Source organism: Euprymna scolopes, chromosome 2, assembly GCF_053919585.1.
Source record: "Euprymna scolopes isolate OS-2025 chromosome 2, ASM5391958v1, whole genome shotgun sequence".
Classification (NCBI taxonomy): Eukaryota; Metazoa; Mollusca; class Cephalopoda; order Sepiida; family Sepiolidae; genus Euprymna; species Euprymna scolopes.
In genome coordinates this window covers 143,318,621-143,334,214 of record NC_136483.1, presented here as the reverse complement: position 1 = coordinate 143,334,214, position 15,594 = coordinate 143,318,621, and the positions used below count along the sequence as shown (strand labels likewise).

Below are 15,594 nucleotides of genomic sequence, written 5' to 3'. Positions count from 1 at the left end.
GAAATGTGGTTGTTACAAAAAAATATAGTTATTCTTTGTCTTGGTTTCCTTTGCAATGTAGACTGCATGCAACATGCTTCATGGGTAACGTTACATTTACACACAATTTGTTTTGGTATTTTTATTTTTTTGAGCTAACTTTAGTTTTTATGTACACTTAACTATTATGGTGCTAGATAAGTTTTATTTTGTACTCCCTATTTTATATTGGGAGATAATTTTATTATAGAAATCCTACTTTAAATTCTAATTTGAAACGAGTACCCATTTCTTAGCCATTATCAACAGTATTTTTTTGCATTGGACTCCATTAAACTTTGCATTGGACTCCATTAAACTTTGCATTGGACTCCATTAAACTTTGCATTGGACTCCATTAAACTTTGCATTGGACTCCATTAAACTTTGCATTGGACTCCATTAAACTTTGCATTGGACTCCATTAAACTTTGCATTGGACTCCATTAAACTTTTGGAAACTGATATATTGAAGTTGAATGTTGAAACTTGTACTCTTTAGCGTTTGAACTATTTAAAACCATGAATTACTATTTTCTCTAGAACCCTGGGATACAACATTAATCTGTTCTGGGGTTGGAATCGTGGAGTGAAATTGCCGTATGGTGGGGCCTAAGCAAAATTTTATACAGTACTGTACTGTAAATATTAAAAATTAGTAACAAAATACAGTACAGTATATAATACACATGTATATAATCAAGATTATAAATAAAACAATATATATACAGAGTACAGTACCGTAATAACTTTACAGTTGTACAGTTCCTGTAAATGAAAATATATAAAGAAAAAATATACCTATGGAAAAACAATACAGTAACATACAAGTGTAAATAAAAAATATATACAGTACATGTAAAGGAAAAATGTATAGTGCAAATAAAAATACTAGAGGAAAAATGTTTTATTTACTTTTGGAGTGACAAACTGCCAAGTTTGAATTTTATCATTTTTTTGGCCACACTATAAGGCAAGGCAAATACCGTAATCAGGAGTCAGAAAAACATTGTATCCCACATCGTAACCTGAAAAAAACAGTATCCTAAGGCCACCGTATCCCGAGGTTCTACTGTACTCGCAAGACTACACGGTGTTGCCTGGGACAAAATGTTATTTTATCTATTAAAAACTTCTCCCCTTCTATCCATGTCGCCATGTTTCTCTTCAAAACAACCTTTCTCCTTGCACAGTCTATTCCTCTAACACTGGACGTACACAACTCCAGTTTATGTAATAAATTCCTTGAATGATGAGTCAACATTTTCTTTCACGAGTACATAATACTGAAAAATCGATCTCCTCTCTAATGAAACTTGGTCTAGTTGATGCTCAGAGTAAATATTTTTAAAATTTTTAATATTCATCCAGGGTAACGCTGATCAAGAATATACCAACTTTGTGTTTTTTTTTTATTTTTATTTTTTTTTTTTTTTAAACTGGTCATACAAACACAAACAACTTCCCTTTATATAATAGATCGGTATTGGCTACTTGTTTTATCTTTTCAACTTAATGACTATTTTGATAGTTGTGATTATTGCAAGTTTTGTTTCCATCATTCCCAAAATGATCCTTTGAGAACTTATTTTACCATGTAAAAACTAAACCTGTTGCCAAACTGAAGAATCTGAAATATATTTATTTTGCAGACAATGCAAGGTGAACTTGCTTGCTTTAAATACCATTTCATGAGCTAAAATTTTTATAACTTACTACCTAGCTCTATGTATTGAGCACTGTTGAAGTAAATACTTAAAGTTTATGCATAAAATAATACTTTCATATATTATGTGATTAAATGAAGTAGTCATATATGGCGGACCTAAATGAAAATCATCCTCCCCTCCCCCTCTATTTTTTATAGTATGTTTTAGTATGTAGTATAGTTTTCAAGGTTGGGTGTTTATTCTGAAAGCCGTTCTTAACATTGGGAGGTTGGGAGTGTTTATACTATGCTGTTGTAGGTCGTAAAATGCCAAATGCAGAATACCGGTTAAAATTACAGGGAAAGTGTATTCTCGTTCAGGTCCATTAAAAAATAAAAAATACACCAATACAGTTTAATCAAGACATTAAAAAATGAAAATATCGAAAAGTTTATATTGTACATATGTATGAATGAAGTTCTCTGAAAAAAATTTCACTTAATTTCATCAAGTAGTTTTCTTAATTTTTTTTATTTACAGCGAAAAAACAATTTGTCATGATACTGAGCAAAAGGTTAGCTTTTTAAGAAAAAAAGCTAGTATTAAAGATGGGGAGGGAGTGTCAGCGCTTTAAATGGAGTTATCTTCACGTGGTGCGTTAAAAAAAATTTCAAGATGGCTACCTTCAACGTGCTGTCATAAAAACGTTTTTCTGCTGTATAAAAAAACTATCAAATTAAGTGAAATTTTTTTTTGGAGATCTTCAGTCCAAGACAGACACGTACAATATAACCTTTTATCGATATTTCCATTTTTTAATGTCTTGACTAAACTGTACAAGTACCAAAAAAACTTTAGAAGCTGTTATTTTGGTTACGTATGTATGAACATGTATCAAATCACTTCGATACATGTTCGAAGGGTGCCAAGATGTTCAGAAACACCTGTTGCAGAACTGAAGAATCTGAAACATTTATTTTGTAGACAATTCAAGGTGACCTTGCTTGCTTTAAATACCATTTCACAAGTTAAAATTTTTTTCTATTTTGCAGATAAAGTTATTCTAAATGACATCTCTGGTGAGTATATATACACACACATCGTAATGCGCATGTTTGAAGCTAATGTATAAATTTCTACCAGATCCTACCTTTCATTGTTGACTATGAAAGGTTCTCCAAAAATTATTCCCAATAAGAAAAAAACTTTTAATGTCCAACCAAATAAACAAAGCAGTGAGTTAGATTAGAAAATTTATTTTCTCAGTCAGCCATGCACAAGTTTCGTTTCGCGGCTTAATACGGCTAGTTCACCAACATTGATATTCAAAACATTCACGCCACTAGTGATCATTAGTCTTTACTCTGGGTTGCTGAGCCAGCTATTAGTGACAGAAATACAAGGTATTTGGGACAAATTTGACACTTTCTGCAAAGGAAAGAAAAACACTTTCACCAATAATTGATGTGGTCTGAAATTTAAAGTGCATTTTTAAAAGCCTCCGGTTATAGCTTAATCGATTACATTGGGTAGTAAAGGTCTTAATATCCAGAAAACTACTTGTGTGCCCAAATTTGAATGTGATATTCATTTCAGCATACCTGAAAAGCTATAAGTCGTAAATTTAATGGTGAATGCTGAGGTACAAAGAAAGTGAATTTTTTTTTTTAAATACCCTTTGATAAAAATCAGTCTTAAAAATTTTAAACTCCATTAAATTTTGGATTCTGTTCCTTAATATAACTTCTGAAAATGAAAGCTACTTCTGATTAGCTAAAGTGCGTTGGTGCTGTGTATTTTATTTATTTTATTTTTAATACACTTGACTCAAACAGCCCTCAGCCCTCACAACAAGCTCCAGGATAGATCTGAACCTGGAGCATACCGTCTTCATACCAATTTGATTCTTATGATCAGTTTATACTTGGCATTTTAAATGGTACAGTGCAGTCTTCATTGCCCCCTCCCCACCAGTTGAGTCCTGCTACTACAAGTATGACCTACTTGCAGCCACCCTCAACACCCAGTGCTTGACAAGTGGACAACTAGGTATACCCATCTAACTTGAGCCTGTTTTTTTTAGCCATGGGCCCCAAAATGAAGATTGCACTATTCCTGTAATGACGTGGTTCCTGTTCTGTGCAGTTCTAGGAGGTCCACCCTTTGTCTTTTCTCTTTGAGAAGGGGTTAGTTTATTGCTAATCACCTGAGGTATCTTACTGGGAATGCAGACGGGGCTGAACAGGCATTTTTTGCAGAGTCAGTGCTCCTTCTCAGGAGTGCTGACTTTTTCAATCCCACTTTCTGACCCTAGTGTCAGTTCTTGTAGTAGGAGAACTAAATATCAACTGTGTATACCCATCTAAATTGAGTCTATTTTCGAAGATGTGGGAGCAGCATGATCTGGCCTTCACTGAAAAGACGACCAAGCACCATCTGAACTTGGTCTTCATGAGGTATGGGACTTCACATGGAGTGTAAGCTTGCCACATGTTCTGTTCATTGTGAAATTGGTCCTGAGAAAAATTAGCATTCCTGCCTGGTTCAACTTATTGTTTAACATCAAAGTTTTTTTTTATATTTAAGACTGTTCTATTGGGTGTTGGCAGTGAAATCATTGGCAAGCGACTGTTCTGATAATGCAATTTTTTTTGCAAAGGTTATCAAAATAAGTGGCGAGTATTGGAAATCTGAGACTGTCACACACACTCCAGAGAACATAAATTCTCAAAGAGAAGTCTTTGATGGCCTGTGTGACGACTAGTGAGCAACTAATAATAAAAGATGAGTTAAACTTTTTTTTCTAAGTTTTTTTTTTTTTAATCACACAAAATGCCGACTAAGATATTCAGTTTTGGTGATTGAGTGATATTTGTTTCAACCTCCATTGTAATTATAACAAATATATAGTCTTTCTTTTTAATTGGGTGTGCAACATCACTTTTTTTTATTCACAAACATCTTAAGTTAAATGCAATTGTATTATAACCCATAGGATTATTAATTATATATATATATATATATATATATATACACACACACACACACTCTGTCTTTGCAACACTTGTACGAAAACTCATTCTTTACAGCTTTCTTCATAGTTACTACTCTAACGTCTCTCGCTGATGGTCACATTATCTTTCCCAGATCTTACCACACCTTTTCTATTCCTTTATATAATTTTTTTTTTTTTTTATATTACACCCTGAATTTGTTTCTGAATTTTTAAAATGATCGATAATTTTAGAAATTCAGTGCAGACTCCCAAGTTCAATGATACACTTGAAGGTCGGCGATTACATTAGCCAAAACGTAAGAATAGCATCCAAGATAACAATAGTCCGAATAATCCAAATTTCAATTCCGTTGTGCAAAAAGTCTAAATGTCTAATCTTTATTGCACAGGACAGCTTTCACATGTCAGTCTTCAAGGTGTTCAAAGAGCACTGAATTGCAGCAAAGATTTCCAAAATTTTTTTAATCTGGTGCAAATCATGATGCAGGTCATTCTCTTCCAATCATATCCGATGCTTTCCAATCGTCTATTATCTCCAGTTTTCAAACCGGCATAACCAGCTACCCATTGCACTTTAATGCTATTAAATACTTCAAATTGTTCTGAAATTAAAAATATCGAACATGTGAATGGAGTATTGTCACAACTGGGTTGGTGCATCTACTGTTAGTCTCTCCCTGAGGGAGTTTAAGATTGTTTTCAACCAACAATAGGTCCTGCACTATCAACCAAGCTTGCACGTCTGTCCTATCACTGCAAGGTTGCATTCCTGTGCCTTTTTTTTCCCCAAGTATTTTAGAGATGTACACTGACGAACTTGTATTAGTCTTTTTGATGTAAATATCCCTCAACTAACCAAAGTAGCAAAATCCCACCCCTTCACTATAGAAATCCCTAGATGTCGGAAAGCCTTCTACTCTAATAGCTTCTTCCTTTCAAATGCTAGACTTTGGAATTTTTTCCTAGCCTCCTGCTTCCCTTTTCTTAGAAATTTAAATGTAATGTGAACAGACATCTTGCTGATCACCTTCCGGTTCCTGTAGCTATGGTGGCAGATAGTAGCTATTTATGTCTAAATGGCAATATGCCGTGTTTGGGGTGAATAAGAGTAAAAAAGAAAAGTATATCAAATTTATCACTTAGAAATGTTTATTTTTTCAATACTGATTACTAGGGCTATGACAACAGCATATTATTGTTTTAACTCTCGAGTATATATCCGACGCAGTTAATCAACCGAGAATCACATCACTCTATAAAAGTGCATAAGATATCAATGGATGCACACTTTTGTCAAAACAAAAAGAATTGTCCTAGCCCTACTGATTACCTAGATTTTCTTTTTACAGAAGAATCATGCTTTACAGTATATAGAAGCCATTTCCTCCACCAGTATGCTTCACTTATTAGGAAGCCTATGTCTATGGGCAAGTTACTGGTATGTTTATTAGTATGTCAGACATTTCAAAGAATGTATTATATTCACATCCTCTCATATTAGGAGTGATAATTTTCAAAACCTGTCGGTCAAAGATGAAATGAATGATCTGGTAGAAATTGAAAAGTTTCAAATGCATTTCTCTCTCATATGAACTATATTTTTTAAAATATTTTATATTTACAGACACTAGTGTTTCATGCTTATGCAATCATCAGTGTAAGAAGTGATAATTGCTGTCATAAGATTCTAACTCTGTCACCCTTGATTCTATAGCTAGCTAACATCTTCAAGGCAATTAACAAGGTAATTAGCAACATAATTGAAGGAAATTAAGTACCTATAAATGCAAAATTGTCGGGTATTCATAGTAAACTGCAGGTATTCAAGGACCTGAAATCAGAAAACTAAGCTATATATATACTAGCAGGACTTGTGGAAATTCCTATGTATTAATGTTGGCATTCTATAGATGGTCAATGTAAATGGAGATGCTCTGATATTTTATTAAAACTGCAAAAGTATTTACCTAAGCTAGCAGGGACGTCTGGCATAGCCCGGTCGTAAAGTACACTTAAATATATTTTAATTCTTGCAGATTTCGTATATTATAGTTAATATTCTATTATGTATTATAAAGTTGCAATTTCAAAAATATCCATATGACTTGGGTGTATAAGCTGAAACCGAAACTAAAACTTGTGGAAAATATATATATATATATATATATATATATATATATATATATATATATATATGAACAAACAGTTAATAAAATGTTAAAAACACTTTGAAATGAGTTAAAAACATATTTAATCTGAAAAGGAAACACTAGATAAATGGATAGTCCTTAATCTGCGGAGTTTCGAAGAAATACTCTCCTTCTCATCAGAGGGTAGGAATTAACAAAATGCGGGATCGGATTTTGCATGCAGAAGTATTTGATGAAACAAGTCAGTCAAAGATCTTACTTGAAAAAAATAAGTTGAGCAGAGGGAATATGGTAAAGAAAAAGGTGATTATACATGAATGGATAGTCTGGTGGAAGATGAAAATCCAGTGACGATAAAATCCAAATGTAAAACTTCAAGAAAGTTAAAAGAATTTCCATTTGTACAAGTAAAATCCAAAGACATCCCGTAATTGGAAGAAGATGGTCCATAATAATCCAAAGGCAGAAATCCATGGAATAATTCACAAATATGTGTGCAAGGAAAAAAAATATATTAAAAGAAAAATAAAATGTGCTTTTCACTCTACTTCCGAGACATAACTATAAATAAAAAGATCTAGGAAGAAAAAGGAGAGAGAAAAAAAAATGATAGTTAAATATAAAATAAAGGGAAACAAAAGTCAAAACGACCCAGACAGGAAATGTTAAAGGCGCGAAAATATATATAGGGCAAAATAATATAGGTCAACTGAAATGTACAGGTTATCACTTAAAAAAATGTCAGCAAGAGTTATTAAACGACACTAAAAGGAAAATAAAAAAGGAAAATAAATAAATATATATATATAATAAATAAATAGAAAATAAAGAATAAATAATAAAATAAAATAAAATAAATAAAAATTATTTAAAGGGAGATGGCTGGTATCTGCAATTTCAGGGGGAAAAAAAAGAAGTAAATTCATATAGTAAAATTTAAGTAAATATACATACAAGATATGAAAGTGTGGGTAGATAGATATATTAGATAGATAGGAAAGTTTAAAGAATAAAACAGAAAATGCAAATAAAATTTTTTTATCTTTTTTCTTTTTCTTTTATTTTCTTTTATTATATTTTTTTATTTTTTTTATTTTATTTAACTCCATAACAATTAAATGAGTCACTCAGATGTAAACATACGCTATTCTATTAATATATAAATTAGTAGCATGAAAGATTACCTCCCATGGATATATTTTCGTACTAATTGAATAAGCACTGACGTAAATACAGAATATATATATATATATATATATATATATATATACACACATACATACACACACAATATTACTTGTTAATGCATGTATACTAACAGAATTCATTGGAAATTTCATGATTGCTTACGCACCATCGTTCCTTTACCATACAAATACTGAACATATTTTTAAACAAGGTTCTAATTAACTTTTAGTTAATTATGAAGACGACGAAAGGGTGTCTCATTTTAACTTTTAATAAACAGACTTTGTCATTTTCGTTAGCTTTGGTAGAAGAGAGAAACGTATTAGTAAAAGAGTTCATTGAAAGAAAAGTGTTCAATGTGTTTGAGGTAGAATTAATATCATGCCGGCTGTTCGAAGGAGAGGATGATTCAGTGTTCGTAAGCGCATGATAGAATTAATACATTGCCGGCTTATTGAAGAAGTCTAGTTCAGTGTTCGTGCGCGCACGTGTTTATAGCTAGTAGTTGCTGGAACAAAGGAAGCCGGTTAAAAGAGAGAGAAAAGGCAAAGTATTCAGTGCGTTGATGTGTTGTCGTGCGTGAGTGTGGGTTGTATTGATATGTTCTTTAGCGTGATAATGTTCGTTTGTGTACCGCACGTGGAAACAAATGGGTGTTTGAAAAGAGCCATAGTTATCTCGTAGTACTTACGTCCTGCCTGGGGCAGCAGCCCCAGGCCGAAGTCTGCTCCCTGGCAGGGTCAGGATCAAAGGATTGAAAGTTTATGATTTCGCCTTTTATATACTGTCACGTGATAGAGCTGGCTTGTGATTGGACAAGCCAGGGAGAAAATGGATTTCAAATGTCAGCTGCTACACTCTTCTGGAGGTTAAAGGTTCATTCCTCAGTGCGGGTGATACAAAGAATGCAATCACAAATTACTTCAACTTCTATTTGGTTGTAACTGACGGAGCTAAAGCAGGTTACTCCTATGGATTTAATAAAGGGTTCTGTCCAAAATTCCATGCAGATTCCAGAACTCAACAAGATACTTCTAAAGGTTGGAGGTTACATCAGTGAAAACATTGTGAGAATAACGCTCAAGATAAGTAGTCTAATACAAACTCACAGGATGCTTGCAAATTTCACAGATTGAGAAATACATTTAATCAAATGTTTTGATAAAGTTATTTTTGGGGTAGTGCAAAAAATTTTATTTGACAGAAAAACCTTTTGCATGCAGCAAATAAGTTTAACATTTCTATGAAAATGTTAACTGTATTTTAAATATAGAATTGACCCGAGTGAGATTAAGTACTAAAATACTCAGCAAGTAATATTGTGCTACATAGTTCAATACAAATAAAATCACTTTGTAAGAGGCAATCTTTAATTTACTCCTAAAGTCTAGCACCTTTTGGCAGACAATGCCCTTCCATTTTTTTTTTTTTACTGTTCCTTTTTATCTAACATTTTGCTGACTATCAGCTACACATCGAAATTACAAGTTCCTTTCTCACATTACTACAATAATTATGGTATTCGAAAACGAGGCTACATCAAAGGGAGGTCACTTTCATATTTTTGCCCAGGCTTGCCAGGTTGGCCGTTTACGGCTAAATTTCACTAATTTGGCCTTTTTATTTTTTTTATTTTTTTCTAAGTATTTGGACCTTCAAACATGGTGGAACAAAGACTAAGGAAGGAACAAGCAGAATATATGGATAATACAAAACGAGTGTTTAACCTATTTATCTGCTGCAACAATATTAATTTTAAAAAAATTGATTAGATGTATATAAAAACAATGAATATTGTAAATGAGACAATTCTATGACAATTCGTTCGATTTTAGGATTCATTCTGTAATGGCAAGAATTTAAATTTTTTGGCAAATGACGTTGACTATTGCTCAGTTTGGGTTTTTAGATTTAACTATCTCCATTTTTCAAATAGGTGTGAAAAGTAATAACATATGAACATGAAATTCGTGTGTGTAGTGTCATGTTATACATGGAAAGATATCCTGCACTTCAGTGGGCTTTCCTGAGGCCACAACTTGATAGACTTGGCCAATATTCTACTTGTATGAACTGTTTTCTTTTTTTCCCCTACTCTATCTAAAATACTGACAATGAGAACAGTAAAATATAACTTTAACCATTTTGCTGCATAACTCTCCAATTAAGATGTCTCCTATAAACCTGGCCACTAATTCTCAGACCTTTACATCTGTGGCAATATGTCTTGTTTGGGGTAAAGTGAAGTTTAAAAATATGTATTATATAAAAAATACTTTTATGAGTTTGTTTCCTATGGGCTCTTAAATTACTAGCTGATTTTTTTTTTTAATTTTCACACAAATGTACTTTGTGCCTGTTAGTGTTCTTAGATAGGCTTTGTATCGAAATGTCAATCAAAAGAATTCGATGAAATAAGGAACAGGCGATTTTGACTAAAGTTAACGCCTTATGCAGCCTAACTTCACAAGTGCATTTCAGAAGTTTTATTACAACATAAGCAGAAAAGCCTGGCATATAAAATCAACAGTTCTTTTCTATGATGAAATGAATGTTTAGAGCACAATTGCACCATGATACTTGACTTTTGCATTTTAAACTTTAATTCAAGCCATTGTATATATAAACTGATTTTTAAAGAATCAACAGGTTCTCTACAGTGCTATGTAAACTACAATGAATTGTGGACTGCCACTGCAGGGAGGCACGTAAAGCTTCCTCCTGGTATACTGCAGTTGGTCCCCAACTAGAACAGGCAATTGATTTAAAAAAAACAAAAAAAAAAGTGATTTCACCAATTTCGATGACAATAAAATATGGGAGGGTGGAACATTTGCTGATCCTCATTCAATCCCGGACAACGTCGGGTCTCCCTGCTGGTAAAAGTGGAAGCCATGTTTAGTTTCAGAACCGTTTCCGATGGTTCATTGTTTTACACAAGTCCTGGGAGGTGACTAGTTCGCAGTAGACAGTTTTTGAGTTGGAATCCACAGAGCAAAAGATTCTTCCCGTGTTGACACGAAAACATATGCGAAATTACTACAGAAAGGTTTAATATTTATGGAGCAGTTCTGGTTTCTGATTGGTTGATAGCAGGACGTGAATTAATTCGATTTGTCAGTTCCTAGCAGCATCGTTTATAAATAAAATCTCCCGACTGTGAGATCATACCCCATTATAGTAAAAAAATATTGTAATATTACATGAAATAGTTTGCTTGTAATATATAACTATGTACATGTTGAATAGAGCCTTGTCATGAGCAAATATATCCATTTTCGTTAGTTAATTCTAACTTTTTTACTATCTGTTAGTGTAAATATCTACCCTCATATTTTTTTCATAATCCCATCCGGTTCACCTCTTGAAATATTTTCTAAATTTTATGTTTTATGAAACTTTGATTGGATATTTCCATGCGGGCATGGATTTTTTTTTATTTAGTGTTGACCTATGTCAAATTTAAATAGTCTGATACTTCCTAGTAAACAACCAGTGCTGAATTAGATAGGTATAAAGTCTCTTGCTCTTACAGGCAAGACCCTTCCAAGTAGCAACTTAAGTTTTAACCCATTAGGTCTCACTGTATTATAAATAGGACACCAAATAATTTCTCTTTAAAATCTACATTTATTAGTACTGCTTACTGCATAAAGGAAAGATAAAATTCATCTATGTTCAGCTTTTCTCCAAAACTTGTTGGAACCCTCTTAAAAATACTTATGAAATTTAAAATTCTATTTGATTGATGGTGTATGAACTTATATAAATGAGTTTTACAATAGTAACCCACTAACTTATTGCCAAAAGTGCAATGTAACTATGAATTACTTTGCTTCTTGCCATGTGTAAATTTTATCTTAAATGTATTGCCTTTTTATTACTAAAATATGTGTACCAGTGTCCTAAGAGTCAATATTTCACTTTCTAAATCAAATAAGTCCTTTCAATTGTTGCATTTTAATCAATTTTTAGTCATCAGTTTCAACTCTAGTAAAAAAATTTTAGATACCCTGGAATTTAATGGATTATGGAAAATAAATCATTTATTCAAATATATTGTCCATATTATTTGGATTCTTCAGACTATTCTCATTTTGAGTGCTATTTTCAATGTTTTGGTCGATATAACCTTCAACCTTCTTCAGGTGAATTCAGAAAATCTGCATGAAATTTCAAACAAAACATTTTATTTAATCCCTGCTCGTTCTGTCAGCCTTAATTCCAATTGTATTTTAAGTACTTGAGACTTTTACTCAGTCATGGCTGAAGGAATGAGAGCATGTTACCCCCATGGATTAAATGTTTCCGTTCAAAATTCCATGCAGATTTTGAGTTTGACAAGATACACCTGAAGAAGGTCGTAGGTTACAGTGACTGAAAGGTTGTGAAAAAAACTGAAGATTAGTAGTCCAAAGAATTCAAATACAAGTAATTAATCTTCTTCAGGAACATAATGTATCATTTTTTTATAGATCTAAAAAAAAAAAAAAAAAAAAAAAAAAAAAAAAAACTATGCATACAGTCATCTCCAAAGATTGATCTGTTTAAATTATAATGTTCATTGCTAAACATAGGACGTATCCAAGCATTACTATAAGAGGTTGTAATGCAATAATCATGTGACGTGGGTGAGTGGAGTGAAATGTAATTTTCTGATAAATGTGTATATAGAATGGGTGTATCTCGAGTATCCCTCCAGTTTTTGTCCAGGTGCGATTAATGGGTTGTCCCTGCCCCACTCCAGACGCATTTCACATAACCAACCTTTTAATCAATTCGCCCTAGGAGGCATATCCAGTAGATCACTTACGTATTCAGCTTCGCTTGTGGTTATAGATTTCGCTATTGATTTTAGTCTTGGATACTTGCCATCCTACTTTCTCTTTATTAACTTTGAATATTGATGCTGTGTTTTTCCTTTCTTTTTTACTAAATGAATGCGTCTAGTTTTTGTTTTTTTTTTCTTCCTAGTAACAAAGACTTCTGTGTCACAACTATTTACGATATGCGAGTTGTGCTTGTAGAATGAGGTCACTTTGCACATCTTCTAGCATTTTGATTCTTTCTCTTTAGAAGTTGATACCCAGAGAGACCACCATTCCTCCTCCAACCAGGATCCCTAAATTAATTACCTACATGACAAATGCAGGTAAGTTGTTCCTTATTGTCTGCTTCAGGGTCCACAGATGATCGTATTGCAAATATTGCTCTTGTGTAGTAGCCTAGTTTCTGATATTCTTATACTAGTGGAATATATATATAATTTTTTTTTTTTATGATTTGTATAGATGCAACACTGACGTGTTTCGATCTTTTAGTTATTTAAATCTAAGATCTGAAAGAGGTGAAAGATTTAATTTTTTTATATTAAAAAAGACGGATTTTTAACATGATTAAGATGACCTTTTTTTTTTTTTTTTTTTAAATAACGAAAACTTAAAACATTGTCATATTAGTGTTGAGTCTGTACATGTCTGTATAAATAAAAATATAAATAGGTCTATTTACTATTGTGCACTATGTAAACCCGTTTGAAATTCTCTGGATTTATTATCTTGTCAATACATAATCTGAATATATATTTAATTAAATATAAATATTTTATCAAATCCTATCATAAAGGGATGCTCGACATAGAGCATTAATACAACATAAAAATAAGACTTACATTTATTTACTATCTATTAAAGAAATAGGTGGTAGAAATTTAATTTATAATGTTCAAAGTATTTTGAGTACTATTTTGAAGAGAAAAGCTTAATTTTTCAACTCCATAGAACGAAAAAAAAATTTTAATTTTGTATTTGAATATTTGAACTAATGTAAATTTGTATAATTTCAATTTGTCTTTTATAGTGGGTAGAATTTGGATTATTTAAGGGGACTACTCAACTTTACATTGGACTTGAAGGCTACCATATTGTAATCGGCTGGAAAGCAGGCCAATGGAACAGTGTCCCACATGTGGGCAGTTCTAGGAAAGAAACTTTCCTCATTTTGATTCTTTCTCTTTAGAAGTCGATACCTAGAGAGAACCATTCCTCCGAGAATCCTGTGTTCTGAATTAGGCACAGAAAGTGATGAAAATTGTTGATAGTCGTTGCATCTAAGTGAGTGTTTATGAAAATTTGGCAAGGGAACCATAGATTGGAGCTCAGACGAGCATTTGTCATGAAAATAACGATAGAGCATAAATGGGCTCACAATGTCCCTTCTATGGGAGATAGGGATTGCAAGGAGAGAAGGGCATCACTTACTATATTTTGAAGCCGGTTTTGAGCTCTATCAAGGCAAGATAGGTAATGCTGAGTAGCTCCTGCACAGATGTGGCAACAGTATTCCATTTTAGGATGTATTTGGCTCTTATAGAGAATTGCATCAGTAGTGAAAGGAAATACCTACTGAAGCAGTAGTGATCCAACGATTTTTCCAGCGATTTTGGCAATAGATTTGATGTGCAAGAGTGAAGGTCAGTCCCAGAAGCTTATCAAGACATGGTGCTTCCCCAAGACGAGAGCCATTCATTTCAGTTGGGGCCAAATGGGGGTTATAGCGATTATGATAAAAAGAGAAACTTGGTTTAAGATGCATTAAAATTAACCAGCCACCTTTTTCCCCATTGTACCATGTGCTTAAGATCAGAGAGAATAAGATCTTTGTCACTGTCAGCCTTTGAAGTGTCATAGATTGTGATGTCTGTATAACTCTACAAATGATCTGTGATTTGGGAGATCATTGAAGATCAAGAAGAGTTGGGCTCAGGATAGAATCTTGTGGGATGTAATTACTAGCTATAGCTATCCGGCATTTCCTGGGGGTCTGTGCTTCCATTTTTTATTTATTTTTATTTTTTGTGAAATGAGGATTTTAACAGTTAAATCTAATTATTAATGTATTTAAATGTAATTGAACTAAGTTATAAAATATAAAGTTTATTAGGTAATGTTTTAATCTCTGAAAATAGTGTCCCCAAACTGTCAATCTTTTAATGTGATTTTCTCAGACTTTTAAAGTCAAGCAGAAATAACTTTCAGTTAAATTTTAAATGCTTCCAAATTCCATAGGGCCATGAAATAAATTTTTATACTATTAACAAAATTGAAAGTATACTTTATGAAAAAATTGCAGAATTCCATAATTAAATTTTTTAATCTGATTTTTTAAGACTTATTTTATACCATTTCATTTTTGATTGCAATAAATAAAAATAAACGATTAATAAAAAAAAAAAATCATGTAGAGGCGAATTTAAATTTTATGGTATAAAGAAAAATGTAAAAGGGGCAAGACTAAAACTACAACTATAACTTAAAACTTAGTGTAAATAAATGAAGTAAACTTTGCTTTTGTGTAAAAGTAAATAGAAAATTAAAGAAATTGAAATCTTATGAATTTTGATTCCCTTTGAAATTGAAACAAATTATGGCAGCACCTACCGGCAGAAAAAAGTGAAAAATAACTAATACGTTTGATTTGATACAAAAATTATCTAGTTTGCCAAATTTGTCAGTTGTCAATCATATTGTAAATATTCATTGTATCCCAGTACATAATTGTTTGGAGTTTAATT

The 15,594-nt window shown here is 32.4% G+C and overlaps 1 protein-coding gene across 4 annotated transcripts in view; it reads left to right on the top strand.

Annotated features, from left to right (window-relative positions):
- Positions 1-15,594, top strand: part of LOC145296944 (uncharacterized) — an 84,320-nt gene that overhangs the window by 8,693 nt on the left and 60,033 nt on the right. For 2 of the 4 annotated variants that reach the window (XM_080143177.1, XM_080143160.1), the window contains exons 2-3: positions 2,720-2,746; positions 13,098-13,173. In XM_080143177.1, coding sequence (XP_079999303.1) covers positions 2,735-2,746; positions 13,098-13,173 — 88 coding nt within the window. In that variant the 5' untranslated portion in view covers positions 2,720-2,734. Of the gene's footprint in view, positions 1-2,719; positions 2,747-13,097; positions 13,174-15,594 lie in introns of those variants that run through there. The other 2 variants (XM_080143183.1, XM_080143170.1) reach the window with 1 other exon arrangement.